Source organism: Serinus canaria, chromosome 5, assembly GCF_022539315.1.
Source record: "Serinus canaria isolate serCan28SL12 chromosome 5, serCan2020, whole genome shotgun sequence".
In the NCBI taxonomy this organism is placed as follows: domain Eukaryota; kingdom Metazoa; phylum Chordata; class Aves; order Passeriformes; family Fringillidae; genus Serinus; species Serinus canaria.
In genome coordinates, this window is record NC_066319.1 from 34,876,172 (window position 1) to 34,890,173 (window position 14,002).

The window sequence follows — 14,002 nt, forward strand, 5'->3', positions numbered from 1 at the left end:
ATAAATGACAATTAGTATCTTTAAAGTCTTCAGGGGAAGAGGAGCAAGAAAGATCTGCAGTACCTTGTCAGTTCAGTGGAACTCAGTGGAAAAGCAAAAGCAGCACATTTCTCAAAAAACTAAAATTCCTTTGATGCATCCTCAACTTCCCCACTCCCTCAGTGTGTTTCAAACTGAGCAAAACCAGATCCATTAGGTTCTTATAAAATACATGTGATAGGAACAGAGGTTACCCAGCAGCATTTTCCCACCTACTTCCACGCTTCTTAATGACGGATTAATTTATTCTACACTCTACAGAATTTATTCTACATTCTGATGCCACTCCAGGGTTATTTTAAACAAAGCTTCACCAATGAACCTATTTTAACAAGACTTTTATTGAAAACATACACAAAGTCAACACATTATTTAGCTTCTGAATGTACATATTAGAGAATATTCATAATAGAGAAGAATATTTTAAGAAAAGGGGAAATACAAGTGACATGCTGCAGTTTATATTTTACTAAGGCATTCAGGCTTAAGAGCAAGTTATACTGTGTGCATGTGTATCTATATACATAAACATACAAATGCACACACACAGGTTATCTGAAACTGTACAATTCTATGCAATTCATTATTTTTTGCCTTTTCTATTTTTTAGAACACTAAATAAAGCTTTTATCCAAATGGTAGAAGGTGTTCACAGAACAGCAGTTATAATCTACTCTTCAAGAGTTTGCTTACAATTACAATACTAACGATGCACAAAATACCCCCGAGATCTTCCCGGGAAAGTTCTCTCTTACCAAAATGAGGCTCAAGTAAGAAAAACACTAGTTTGCAAAGGCACCGTGGAGACAGGTTTTAATACATTAAATACAACATGAATCATTCACAATAACAAGTTTAGTGTTTCTGGGAACTTTTGTAAATACAACACAGTTGGTCACACAAAAATGTTTCTGTTGATTTGTCTTGGCAACTCAGATATATCAACAGTGTAACAGCATAACAGCTTTGTTCCCATCTGACAGAAAATAATGGCAGTTCTGCAAGGCAAACGTTAAACCTGACCGTATGTATTTATTAATTCCACAGTGTTTTGACAGATTATAGGGGATGTAACTTAAAGGATGCTGACACGCTCACTGAGGGCTTTCATTTCTGTTTCTTCTAGCTTGGTGTTTTCGTTATGGTTAGCACTTGGACTGGTAAGGTGTGCTGGATACTGCAATCCATGCTCTTCTGAATACTGTTCCCACCGGGAGTCATCACTTTCATGGGTGATGTAACGTTCCCCCATTTTACATTCCAGTTCCCTTAAATCTAACCACGTTTGGTAGTCCTGAAAAAGAATAACAGTATTACTTTTAGATTTCCTAAAATAAATTATACTCCCTTCTGCTATCAATAACATTCAAAGTGCTATGAACTCAGCAATCTAAAGGTCATCCCTATTGCTCTAGAATGGAAAAAAATCTTATACAAATATGAAATCTACCTAAAGATATAGATTTCATTTCTAGAGGATTTTTTGATAAATTAAATTAATTGAACTGTCATAATTATAGTGTTGAGCTGTCACAGGTTATTGTGCAAAATGTATGGATATGTATAGAGTGCCATAATATCTAACTGAGGCATGGTGGTAAAGCAATTCCTCCCTCTAGTCACAAGATGAATAAGGAAGAAGAAACATTTTTAAATCATACAAATACATTCTAGTGATCTGTATCAGTCAAGACAGCTAAGTCTGTATCTCACTATAATAATGCAGAATATAAATTCAGCTTGGGCTAGAAAAATCTTTTCTGAACTTGGGCAATTCCTGGTTTGCTCAAAGAAACATATACATCTAAACATTAAGGTAGTTTGGAACTCCATGTTGACAGCCAAATTTAAGGATGGAAATTAGTTTAGAGACTCATGCTGTTTAGACCATCGCGCACTACTGCCTCTCATCCGTCCAAAGTATGCAAGTTTAATAATTTCTTTTTTTATTCCCAACCAAAGCACACATGAAGCTGCAGTAATAGGGCCAATCCTAGCCCCATGCAGACTAATCTCTCCTCATGATCCTGTATCCAGTTTTCTTTTTTCTCTTTCACCTTGTCTCAGCCTAAGACACAATCCTAACCACATTGCCAAAGCACCATAAAGCCTAAACAAAGTAAATACATAAAGCTTTCATCTTTAGTATTGCATATACTTTGGGCCATATACTTTCTTAGAGTCATCCTCCCAGAGAACACCACTAAGTCTCACTGCCCTGTAAGGAAAAATAACCACTGTTATCTTTCCTTAGTCTGCAAGGTAGGACTCTTCTAGACAGAGGACTCATCCCATCCCTGGCACTAGAGCTGCTGCTGAACTGCCTCATCCTATTTCACCTCCACCCACGACTAGACAAGCAATAAAAGTGGATCTAGAGGAGAAGGACCCTGTCCTGTCACGTGAGACAGCCAGCATCCTTGCTGTAGACCTCAGCCCAGACACTTCTGGTCCCTAAAGACTCAAGCAAATGCATTACTAGTGAGGGACAGAAAATCTGAAGGGAAGAAAGCAAGCTCCAGATAAACGTCCCTGAGAAAGGCGGGGTGCAGCATGGGCAGTTACAGCCCTTTTATACCAGAAAGTCATCATCTATTTTGAGACACATACCAATGCTATAACATACCAATTTTCTGGTTTGATAAAGATTCCTAAGGGATTGGGGATTATGCATCTGGTCTATGCCACGCCTGTGCCATGAGTACTTTCCTAGATGCAAACAAAGCTCCCTTGGGAGATCTGACTGGTCTGGTCTCAGCCTGTCATCTCCAGAGAGGGACACGTGCCCTGGCCTGGGCTGCCCCCAGGCCTCCCTAGTCCTTGGCTGACAATGCGGGAACAGACCCTGGCTCCTCACTGCTTTGTCTTAGGCCTTAAACTTGCAATGATTTGGCTGCTGCCAGGATAAAAAAATAACATATCATATGGTGAACACAAGACAAAGACTGCTAGCATCTTAAAAATTCCTTACATCTCAGTTTTTACATGAAGAATTCAGCTGAATGTGATTAATGTATTTTCCTGGCAAGCACGCAATTTCATTAGTTTTTGTGATGACTGTGAAGTGAAAGCCCGTTGAATAATTTTAATAAGAAGTGAATCAGAGTACACTGCAGGCAATGAAATAATGTAAGTCAAATGACTACAAGGAGTTTTTTAATATAGGTAATTTTCTAAGTAGACAAAAATGATAAAATATTTTTCAACGTATTTTGACAGCATGTAGCTGTTTAGTATTAGAATCTAGTGCTTCAGAAAGTAATGAGAAACCATAGGTAAATTGGTGAACAAGAATGAAGTTCTAAGGACCTAAAATCATATTCAGGTTCGTAGATTTTCTTAGATTCTACTGTGCTTAAAGATGAAGATTTTTTTATATGTTTAGAGTCCAAACACAAAAGTAAAAACATGGAATTTCGAGATATACCTGTAACCATGGGTGGCTTAACGTCTTGTCCACACTGTAGCGCTTTCTCATTTTCACTTGCAATAAATTATTTATGAGATCAATAGCTGAAAAGAAATAATATTGGAAAATGTCAGTTCAAATGCATTTGTTTCAACTAGGACATGCAAACAGAGAGATACACAGACATGGTAGTTGTAAAAAGAGGGCAGTTATCCCTTCTTATTCCAGCTTTTTACAAATTGCAGTCAATGCCGATGTACATGAAGGCACTCATGCAACCCTTCCTAACGGGATTACAACTGTTTCACTGAACAGTTGCCTGAAAATAATTCTCATACAGATCCTGGTCAAGAGGAAAAAAACTCATGTAAGTGAGGTCTACAGTTGTGTGATTTGACACATGGAGGCAACCAAGGCAACCACCAAGCCACAGCTGAAATGCAAGGAGAAAGTTTATTCCATTGTACAGGCACGGGCACACCAGCTCTGCTTGGCTCAGCTCATCCTGGCAGAAGGGGGGCACTGCCCCCCGATATATCAAAGGGCTGTGTGCACCCACAGTTCATCTCAAGGCTGTGCTTCTGTGATCCCTCTCCCAGCACGAGGCTCAAGCCTGTCTGTGAGAGTGTGTTATCTCTACATGTGACTTCTTCTCAAAAGAGGCAGAGGATGAGCAACAGTAGGCATAATAAATGGAGTTTTCCTACACCAACATTTTTAGCAGCAAGGTGCAAGGTCACTTTGAGTAAAAATATTCCCTTGTTGCCAAATCTTTGAGCATTAACATTTTCCTCCCAAGAACAGCATTCTTCAGGTACCACAGTAAACAATATATATGTATATATTTTTCTGAGACTTTCAGTGTCACTTATAACTGACAGCAGCAATTTCCCAGTCCCTGAGTGGAGAAATCACGTTTCATAAGTCATCAAGTCTTGCAATACTATTCTTTTGAACTTTGCTATTCCTTTGAGCTTTACTATTCTTTTTGAGCATTGCTTCTACTTGCTAGTCAACAGTCAGCAATTTCAGAAAAGTGAGAATGGTGTCTTTTACAAATTTCATGACTTCTGTGGTTTTGGAGTCAATGATTCACTGAGGTTCACAGAATCACAGAATGGTTTAGGTTGGAAAGGTCCTTAAAGAACTCTACTACCATGGGTAGGGAGACCTTCTACTGGATTGGATTGCTCAATTGATTTTGAACACTTCCACAGATGGGGCACACACAACCTCTCCGAGCAACCTGTCCCACTATATCATCACCCACACAGTCAAGAATTTTCTCCTAATATCCAAACCCTTCCTAATAGCCAACCTAAACCTGCCCTCTCTCAGTTAAAAGCAATTACCCCATGTCCTATCACGACATGCCCTTGTAAAAGGTCTCTGTTCAGCCCTCTTGTAGCCTCCTTTAGATAGTTCAAGGTGCTATATGGTCTCCCCTGGAAACTTCTCTTCTCCAGGCTGAACAAAGCCAAGTCTTTCACCCTGTAGGTATGTGTGCTGTGGTGCCTGAAGGGATGAGACCCATGAGCCAATGACCAGTGCATGGAACTGCAATGAGTGACCCATTTGGAAAAATCTCTGCAATGAGACTGCTGAGCTTTGAATGCAATTACAGAAAAACATTAAAAAAAAAAAAAAAAAAGAGGCTATAATGAAAGGTTAAATCCTATTAGGTGGTGCTAAATGTTCAGCATGAGTTCTGGTGGAAAGTTACTGTTATTCCAGAATAACTGACTAGCCACAAGGAATGATAATATTCCTGCAATTTTTCCATTTCATCACATTATCCCTTGGCATGTCCAAAGTATGCTGGTTTACATCTTTATTTCTCTGTTTATATCATGGTGACAGGGAAAGATGGTCTTGAAAGTAACACAGACTCATGGCATCACTGAGGGGCACCAGGTCTGAAACATGTCAGATGAATATTGTTGCCAGCTGGGTATTAAAGGAGCTGAATAATCATCTTGTCTGTTTTAAGAGCATGAGATAGGACAGAATTCTTTAAAAAAATTATCTCTGAGGTTGTATTTTGTACAAGAATATGGAAAAGCTTTTATTTTTTAACAGAGACTTCCACTCTACAGGCTCGATTTGCCATCTAGGGCTTTATGCGTGCTTCTGCCACGGGGTAGAGCACAATGAAAACAATGTCCAGGAAAATGCACATGGCAGTCTATCTGAATTTATACAGTTAATTTGACAGACAAGCCTATTCTTGGCAATAGGAGACTATCACTAAAGCAGCCCTGACTTCCTGATGATGAATACTGTCTTGGAAATCAAAGCAATCATGGGAGTGATAGAAAATAAATCTCAGGACTTTTGACAAAGAAAGCATTGCCAGAGGCTCTGAGCCATTCTTTTCCTGAAACAGATGGTCCTAATTTTACTTTTCTATTGTGGACAAACAGATTGTTATCTCCTGACTCTTTTAGCATCAATGTACAGTTAATGCTAAATTCTCTAACTCGTGTTTGTTTTGTTCCCTCTCAAAATGCTGGTGAACTGTATGTAGGATAAGAAAGCCAGTGGATATGCAGTAGGACCATTACTAACAGATGGCATCATTCTTAAAACTCATTTGTTTTCCAAAATAGTGGGATTCATCTTCTTCCTCGTAATTAACAGGAGACATTCTCAGGTTTCAAGCTATGGGGAAGAGATTGCGAAGTCAGTCAGACACGACGGTTTTGATACCACCTACCAAAAAGTAGTGACCATTGTTTTTATCTGATGTTTCAGAGAGGAAAACATAGTCCCTTACCCACTGCAGTATCAACAAACATCAGCATCTTCTGCAACACTGTCCAACTTACCCTTAAATTCAGCAGTATTACAGTAAGATTTCAGTCTGTCTTTTGATATATAAGCCAGTGCTAAATGTGAATTTAGTAGGGCCACCATTTCTTTATTATTTCCAGTGGTATTTGGGTGTGTATGATCTTCAGAGTTCATTTTTCAATCATTTACTATGAATCTCAGTTTGGAAAATCGGTCAAGAACCTGATGAAAGGGCTGATTGTCCTGGTAACTGTGGCGATGTAGGTGCACATACCCCAGCATGTGCCTCACTAACTGCCAAGCTCCTACTGAATGTTCTTCCTGCCACTGAGGGTTGATAATGTCTCAATTACATCCCTTCTCTGCAAGCCACTGGAAGCAGATATGACTCTGAGCCTCACAAGTGATGAAATCATATTTAGCTATTCAATCTCCCTCAAGTTACAACAGGACGAGGGGCCCCTTTGCCCCCTTCTTCACTTCAGGACAAGGATGTACTACATGTAATAACATATTTCTTTGTATTCTTGGGGGAAATTACCAATGGCTTGTTGAACAGACCAGAAAGGCACTGGTCCATAAAAAATCACTAGAGAAGGTGCACAAAAAAAGACAGGGAAAAAAACCATGATGAGGGTGAAAAGGCAGTTTCCCTGGATGGTTACAATTGTCAGTACTGAGCTGTTGAGAACAGTTTACACAGACAGTCTGCTTGTTTCACCACTAGAATATTGCTGTCTCTGTAACCAGTTCTGCTGTTTTGTTTAGTTTTTTTTATCTATAGTTCTTTTTGCCAGGAAAGTTTTGCCTATCCCTTGTCTCTTAAGAAATAAGCACAAACAAATTAATAAGCAGAAATGCAACATGACCACTAGCAGTACACACGAAGCAGAAACTCAAACTATCTGATACAATTTTATTTGCTTCATTACTCAAAGTTTTCAAACTTAGGTGAAGGAAGAAAACACAAGCTTAAAAAGCAAAGAGTATTTGCTACTATTTATCAGGAAATCATGTAATTCAAGAAATGCAACTTGTTGAAAATGTAAGAGTTCTGTCTGAGTAACAAGAGCAAAGATGCAAGTGATAGATTCAGGCAGGGCAACAAAAGAACAGTGCAGTAAAGCAAAGAAGAATCTAGGAAGTTTAATGACATTGTGAGTGCTGGAATTAAAATGCCTAAAATAAAGTTCACTGTTTTCCTCTGTGTTTAAAGTCACAAAACCCCCATCCTGTTCTGACAGCATCCTGACAGCCACTATCTTACAAAGCTTAGTCTGGCTTCAATTCATGTAAAATGAATGAATGATTCATGTTGACTCAATTTCTGAATAAAAAAAAAAAACAAACACATAATTGTTTGACAATTAAATTTTGAGTTGTACTACTAAAAAACACTGAAGATAAAAATTTGCAAGGCATTAACATTTATTTTAGACATACAACTTCAGGGGGCCAAATCTGGGCATCATCTGTCACAAAATTAAATATTCTGTCTAGGAAGATGAAGCAGTTTTGAGGAGAGAGTAGTAACTACATAGTATTTTTAAGTATTTTCATGAATTTTCACTGATTTTTTTTTAAATCAGGTTTTAAAGTAATCTTTATCTGACATTTGGAGCTTCATAAAATTTTATAGTATTCCTCTGTAAAACCTATAATTAAATAGATTCAGAGCATTAAGAAAGACCACCCATGCTCTGCACACAATCTACAGGAATGCACCAGGTTATCACCAAGAAGGCAACCTGAGTGAAAGTTCTAAGAGCATTATGGAAGTGCTTTTTCTAACACTTTTATGGATCCCTGCTTACCTTTCTATGGGCTCCTGCTTACCTTCCATGATAGTGTAAACAGTCAGTCGAGGACTTACAAAGTTCCAGGAGCTGGAGACTTTGTTAAAGGGAATAAACTAGCCAACTACTCCAGCAGAATGAGTACTGGCCTTTTAGACAGGTAATCATTCAGTTGAATCCCCGACAGAAAAATTCAAGTGCAAACTTTAGAAAGCTCTGTATCCCTCTGATTTTAGGAAAGATGGCTTTTTAGTTTCAATTCATTTGAAAGAACTTCCTCAGTCAGGAGGTTCATGACTCTATACTGCTTATGCAAGTTTATTAATATGGCAAATAATTAATTGTAGTACAGACAAAGTCACAATTTTCACTCTAACACAATAATTGCTTTTCACAGGAATGACTGCTTTAACTCAGCTAGGATGTGCCCTGCACATAAATGCAGAAGTTTACAAAATATCTGAAAAACCCTATCACAAACTTATAATTTATTATATGTTTGTCCTTCCCTACAGATTTAAACTTTTTACATAAGTTATAAACAAGAAATCACCTTAAGGATATAAAAAAAAGCAGTCCTAAGTTAATGATAAATTTATAATTGATTAAGAATTTTTAAAGTACACCTAGATTACTACCTACTCTTACTACCACAAATTTAAGCTGCTTTCACTAATACAGGAGGTCCAGGACTTCCTAGACCCTGGATTTTTCTAAGAATAGGTTAATTGATTAGAGGTCATCAATATAATAATTTTTTCATGCACACAAATCCCTTTCCTGCTGCTAGTCAATACAGCTTTGTTGACAAAGGCTCCAGTGTACATGCAGTTATTTTAGCATAAAATGATCTTCAGCTGGCTGAGATTTTCAGGCACATAGATTCAGCTGTACTCTCAAAACAAATCCTTGGCAGTTCAAAGCTGTACCCTACAAGAGAGGTTTCCCAATACTAATTTATCCAAGCAAATGTGTAAGAAGAGCCAAGACCTCCTTTTTAACAGCTAGCTAAAGATTTACAGAGGCAGAGAGCATCTTTGAGCTATAACATGCATTGACCTCCTCATACTCAATGCTCACTCATTCATGTGACCTTCTCATTAATGTGTGAAGCACTCAGAGTTTCTATTCACATTATGTTGGAAGAAGTATAAATAAATACTGACTCAAAGGCAGCCGTGGTATTTATATGTGACTACAAAGCATTGTAACAGGGACACCATGACCAAATTTAATGCACTATAGGAATGGCATTGTTTCTTCCCAAGTTATTTTAATAAAATTAAGTAATGTGAAGCACCTGATCAACGATGTGTGATGTATATCACACAGCCCATCAGGTTAGTAGCAATAGCTGTGCTGGTGGTAGCTGATGAAAAAAGAATTATGAATACAATGTTTCATGAAAATAGGGCAGCAAAATGAAACACACTATGAATAATTCCAGTCTTGACACAGCACATTTTAGGACCATACCATTCAAAAACATAGCTACCACAGTGAAGACATAGTACATAAAATATACTGACAGAGAGAGAGAAAAAACCTATCACTGAGTTCTGTCCTTATATTTAGCAGTATTTATTTCTTGTATCATGTAGCTAAGTAAAAATAAATCTCTTGAGATGATGCAAGTTTAGTAGACTGGAAGGTCAAAACTGGAAACAAACAGTAAAGCTGTTGAAAACAGGTTCCATGTTTGAGACATGTGAAATTGAAAGCTACAAAACAGAATTCTGCAAGTAGATTCCTCTATGTGAGTATCTAGCAAAGTGCCACAATGAGGACTGAATTAAGTTCAAATTGTCATACAGCAATTCAGTGAATTTAGAAATCCAGCCTGGCTTGACAAACATTGAAGAGAGAGCAGAAATAGACTGGGCAATTAACATCTACTACAAAAACTTCCTATCTCCAGGAATGTGCTACAATCCTATTTAGACATCCAAAAACAGAATCAGGTTTTGGGGTGTGTTCTTTTGAAAGAGTGAAGTCACTGGAAAAATATGGAAAAATGCAGCCACTTAGGTAAAAATCAGAATTCCCTATGGAGAAATCTTAGACCTACAAAATTGAAAAGTTTTCATTTTCTTAAGTTATATTTTAATGGGTAAAAGGAAGGACAAAGCATTACACAAAAAAGCTAAATTCATCATCAGGAAGAGTGGTTGAAATTAATCCAGGGGTTATGACATCAGACAGACACGTTATGGAAAGAGAGGACTCAGTGAATAACTAGACCATATAAATGACTGGCAGAGAAGACAACTGTTGATGGTGACTTTAAAACATCAAGCCTTCAGAAAATATTATCTTCAAACAAACTCTGTGTTTTGTCTTGGCTTGTGGCTGCAGATTTTAGGAATTGCTATAAAATGCTACAGAAAAAGTTGCTATCGAGAAAACTAACACTGACCAGAATATTACCCAATATTACACTCTTTTCCTTCAAAATACAGCTGATCTCCATGTGCTTTTCCTCTGAATCTGTTAGACTTTAAGTATATTATTTATATTACCATGCAGTTTTAATTGTTATGGGTCACGTGTGTTTTAGTTATCTATCACCTCATCAGTGCAATTTAAAATTTGAAAAGCCAATTTTATTTAAAGACCAGTAATTGACTGAGTAACATATATTGGGACTATTAAGGCTACTTTACCATTGCTGTTACTTTCCCAGACACATTGCTTACATATGATCAGTCTCATTTTTTTTTCTTTTAAAGTTTTGCTACCCTCTGCCTTCTAGCTCACAAATTAATATGCTGTGGTTTAGGAAGTATCAGGAAGAGCATGTGGTGTGCACTAAAGCCAAAGTGGTGCTAAAAACAGCATAACTCACTCTAACTGCTGTGGTGTCTATTGAATTCAAGAAATATATGTTTTCCCCTTTCTGATTAGAATAAAAATAGAAGATAGGAATAACTAAGTTTAGCCATTCTTAAACTTTTTACATGAGCAGGGGTCTGAAGAGAGCCCTGGAATAACTACAGTTGTAAGAAGTTTTAGACGTTTGGCTCTCTGAGTCACAGCAATAATCATGGACATGACACAGAAGGCTTAGCTGCTGTTCACCTTTCCTTAGCATGAATCTCTGCAATAGGCATGCACAAGTTCCTTCTTAAAACCTTTAAAGTAATCTGTGTTTGTCCCCTACATGATCCAATCATTTGTGGCACTAATTAACATGGCACTGTTCAGAACTGTAATCCAGATTAGATGTGTTAGGACACCAGGACAGGTCTGCATTTTAACCAGGCTGCACTGTAACAGAAACTGGATGGAGCCAGCAGGTCCACAGGGGCAGTTCCTGCCCTCTCACAAGCTGTGCAGGAGAGTGAAGCAGGACATGAGGAAAAAATTCCTTTATTTTCCCTAAGTAATATGGAATTTGAGTTCAAAATTTAGCTCAAAAATCAGCCTTTTCAAGTAATACTTGGACAGAGATCCAGACTTCAATTCCCTGGTGTAATGGAATCTCTTCAGACATTTTCCAGGTTTTCATTTAGCGCAATAGAGTGGTTCATCACCTAGCAGTCCAAAAGATGAAATAAAATCACAATGTATGAGCAGACTTTAATTTAGTAATTCGTTAAAGTGTGTTTCCCTCCCTTCTGCATGCTTGCAGCCTGGTATCCATCAACTCTTAATGAAGGCTGTGATTCTACAAATGGAGAGATAACACCCAAGTAGGTGAGTTTTCTGTAGGTGCTCTACTGAATCTTCACCTCTGAGTGCAAAAATTGATCTTCTGTCTACCACAGTAGAAACTTGTGGGAGACAATTTCTTGCAGCTTCCCCTGTGTTGATTGCTGTTTGCTTATCTCTAGCGACAGATAAAGCATTGCTGCCAACAGATTCTGTCAGCTTACATATCAAAGTGTGTGGAGGTTCAGGAGAACTTCAGTGTGTAATTGTGCAGATTTATAGCTTTTTTTTTTTTTTATCCAACAGATTTCAAACTTCATCTGCCACTGAGATAAAATAACAAACAATGCTCTCAGAGCATTTTCAGTAGAGAATCTCACATGGCTGTAATATTTAGTAAGCATTAAGGCACACTACTCTAAACTATGCCTAACAGTTAAACACATCACCTGAAAAGCAGAAAAACAGCACTGTAAATACCAGAAATTATAAATGCTAATATTGTACTTCAGTTTGGCACATATTACAATTCAGTGAATGACATAAGAGTCTGATGCTTATAATGTTTCTTTGCTTTAAGACTTACAGTCCTGCAGAATTCTGGACTAAAAAAAAAAATCCCAAAGAAAATCAAATTGCCTAAAATGTTACATATGTGAAAATGTTAGTGAAACCAGAGACGCCTGTTTTTTTAAATGCCCTACTTACTTGTGTTTAGACACATTTTTAATAGAACTAATTTACCTTCTTTAAAGATGTTCCTAGTGAACTAGTCACATTGTTCTTTTGTTTTTTATCAAAAGTCTTTGATGCCATTGACCAGAACTCGAGTTTCAAAGGTCTCACAGTTATCTCCAAGCCTTTTCCCCCAGCAAAGTCCCTTGTATGACATTTTCTCACACTGTTCCTGAAATCTCATCTACGGAATTGTTCACTTTTATCTTCTCTACACAAAGATATCAGAGTACAGCATCCAATTGAAACCAAACTCAATTACTGGAACAAGGAGAACAAGAAATAGACTGCAGATGCAATAGAGCTGAATGATGAGGACAGAATATATGAATATACACGAGACCAATTACAGCAGCTTAAGCTCCCCACAGATTCTACAGCAATCTCATCTGTAGGTGGTTATGTGCCTCCTTCAACACCTCCTGGAGCAATCCCATGCTAGGAGATTATGCCATATGCAGTCTATAGGTGCTCTGTAGGAAATGTCTAAAGCAGCTGATAGCACAAAACAGACACATTACATTACTGGAATTTTTTTTTTTCTAAATTCCATTATGTACAGGAAAAAATATAAAAGCAAAATGCATCTGCTCTTTTGAGCACTTAAATAAGAACAACCACAAACAGATATTACCTTCAAGAGAAATTTCCTTCCATGGATTAGGTGGATACATGAAAGCAGCATTCTGGATTTGGTCATGTATGTCTTCATCTTCATTGAATGGAAAGGTACCACTGAGGCTTACATAAATGATGACACCCACTGACCACATATCCAGAGATCTGTTATAGCCTTTGTTTCTCAGAACCTCTGGAGCAAGGTAGGCTGGTGTTCCTACAACTGAGCGCCTAAAGGATTTCTCTCCAATGATTCGGGCAAAGCCAAAGTCACAAAGTTTCACCTGTTTAATGAAAAATGCTGTAGTAAGACATACATTCTTTTTATTAGCAAATAAATAGGTGGGGAACTTCTATCATCAATTAGTTGCAAGATGCATCTCTACTGTTCTTTCAAGGGCACTTTTTTTTAAACTCCTCTTTGACAGGAATATTCTTATTCCACTGAAACAGCAGAGTGGAATACCAGTCCATAGTATCTCCTCTGTTCCTTCATTCCATGCATAAAACACAGTTGTGGATAGGCTCAACAGCTCAGATTTGTGATGAAAGTAGCAATAAATAGTAATACTTCTCATTCATAGCATAAGAACACGGCAAACAGAAAAAATGTTTTACCTATGGCTTTTTCCTAAAACAAGCAACTTGACAAAATTTAGTTCTTCAACTTACACTTTTATTTTATTGTGGATCTAGTTATACTTTGCCTCTCTGCAAACTTCCTTGTCTGAGTTTTACAAAGTAACAGATTAAGCAGCTAAAAATTCTCACTTAAAACAACTCAGTATAGGCTCTTCCCTTCCAATTATTGATACTGATATTATTTAAAAATTATCACTAGCACTCATTTTGAATATGGGTGATTGAGGGAAATTAAAGATGAACTCTGCAGACTGAAGGTAAGAGAAGTTGATAAAAATACCTTTTAATGAGAAATATAACCAGTCCGAATGTGTATTTT

General features: G+C 37.5%; 1 protein-coding gene across 3 annotated transcripts in view; it reads right to left on the bottom strand.

Annotated features, from left to right (window-relative positions):
* Nucleotides 1-360: 360 nt before the first annotated feature.
* PRKD1 (protein kinase D1) overlaps nt 361-14,002 on the bottom strand; it is a 115,298-nt gene continuing 101,656 nt past the window's right edge. For all 3 annotated transcript variants that reach the window (XM_009101942.4, XM_018907467.3, XM_050974754.1), the window contains 3 exons: nt 13,058-13,325; nt 3,467-3,552; nt 361-1,333 (listed from right to left, as the gene is read on the bottom strand). In XM_009101942.4, coding sequence (XP_009100190.2) covers nt 1,115-1,333; nt 3,467-3,552; nt 13,058-13,325 — 573 coding nt within the window. In that variant the 3' untranslated portion in view covers nt 361-1,114. The remainder of the gene's footprint in view (nt 1,334-3,466; nt 3,553-13,057; nt 13,326-14,002) is intronic.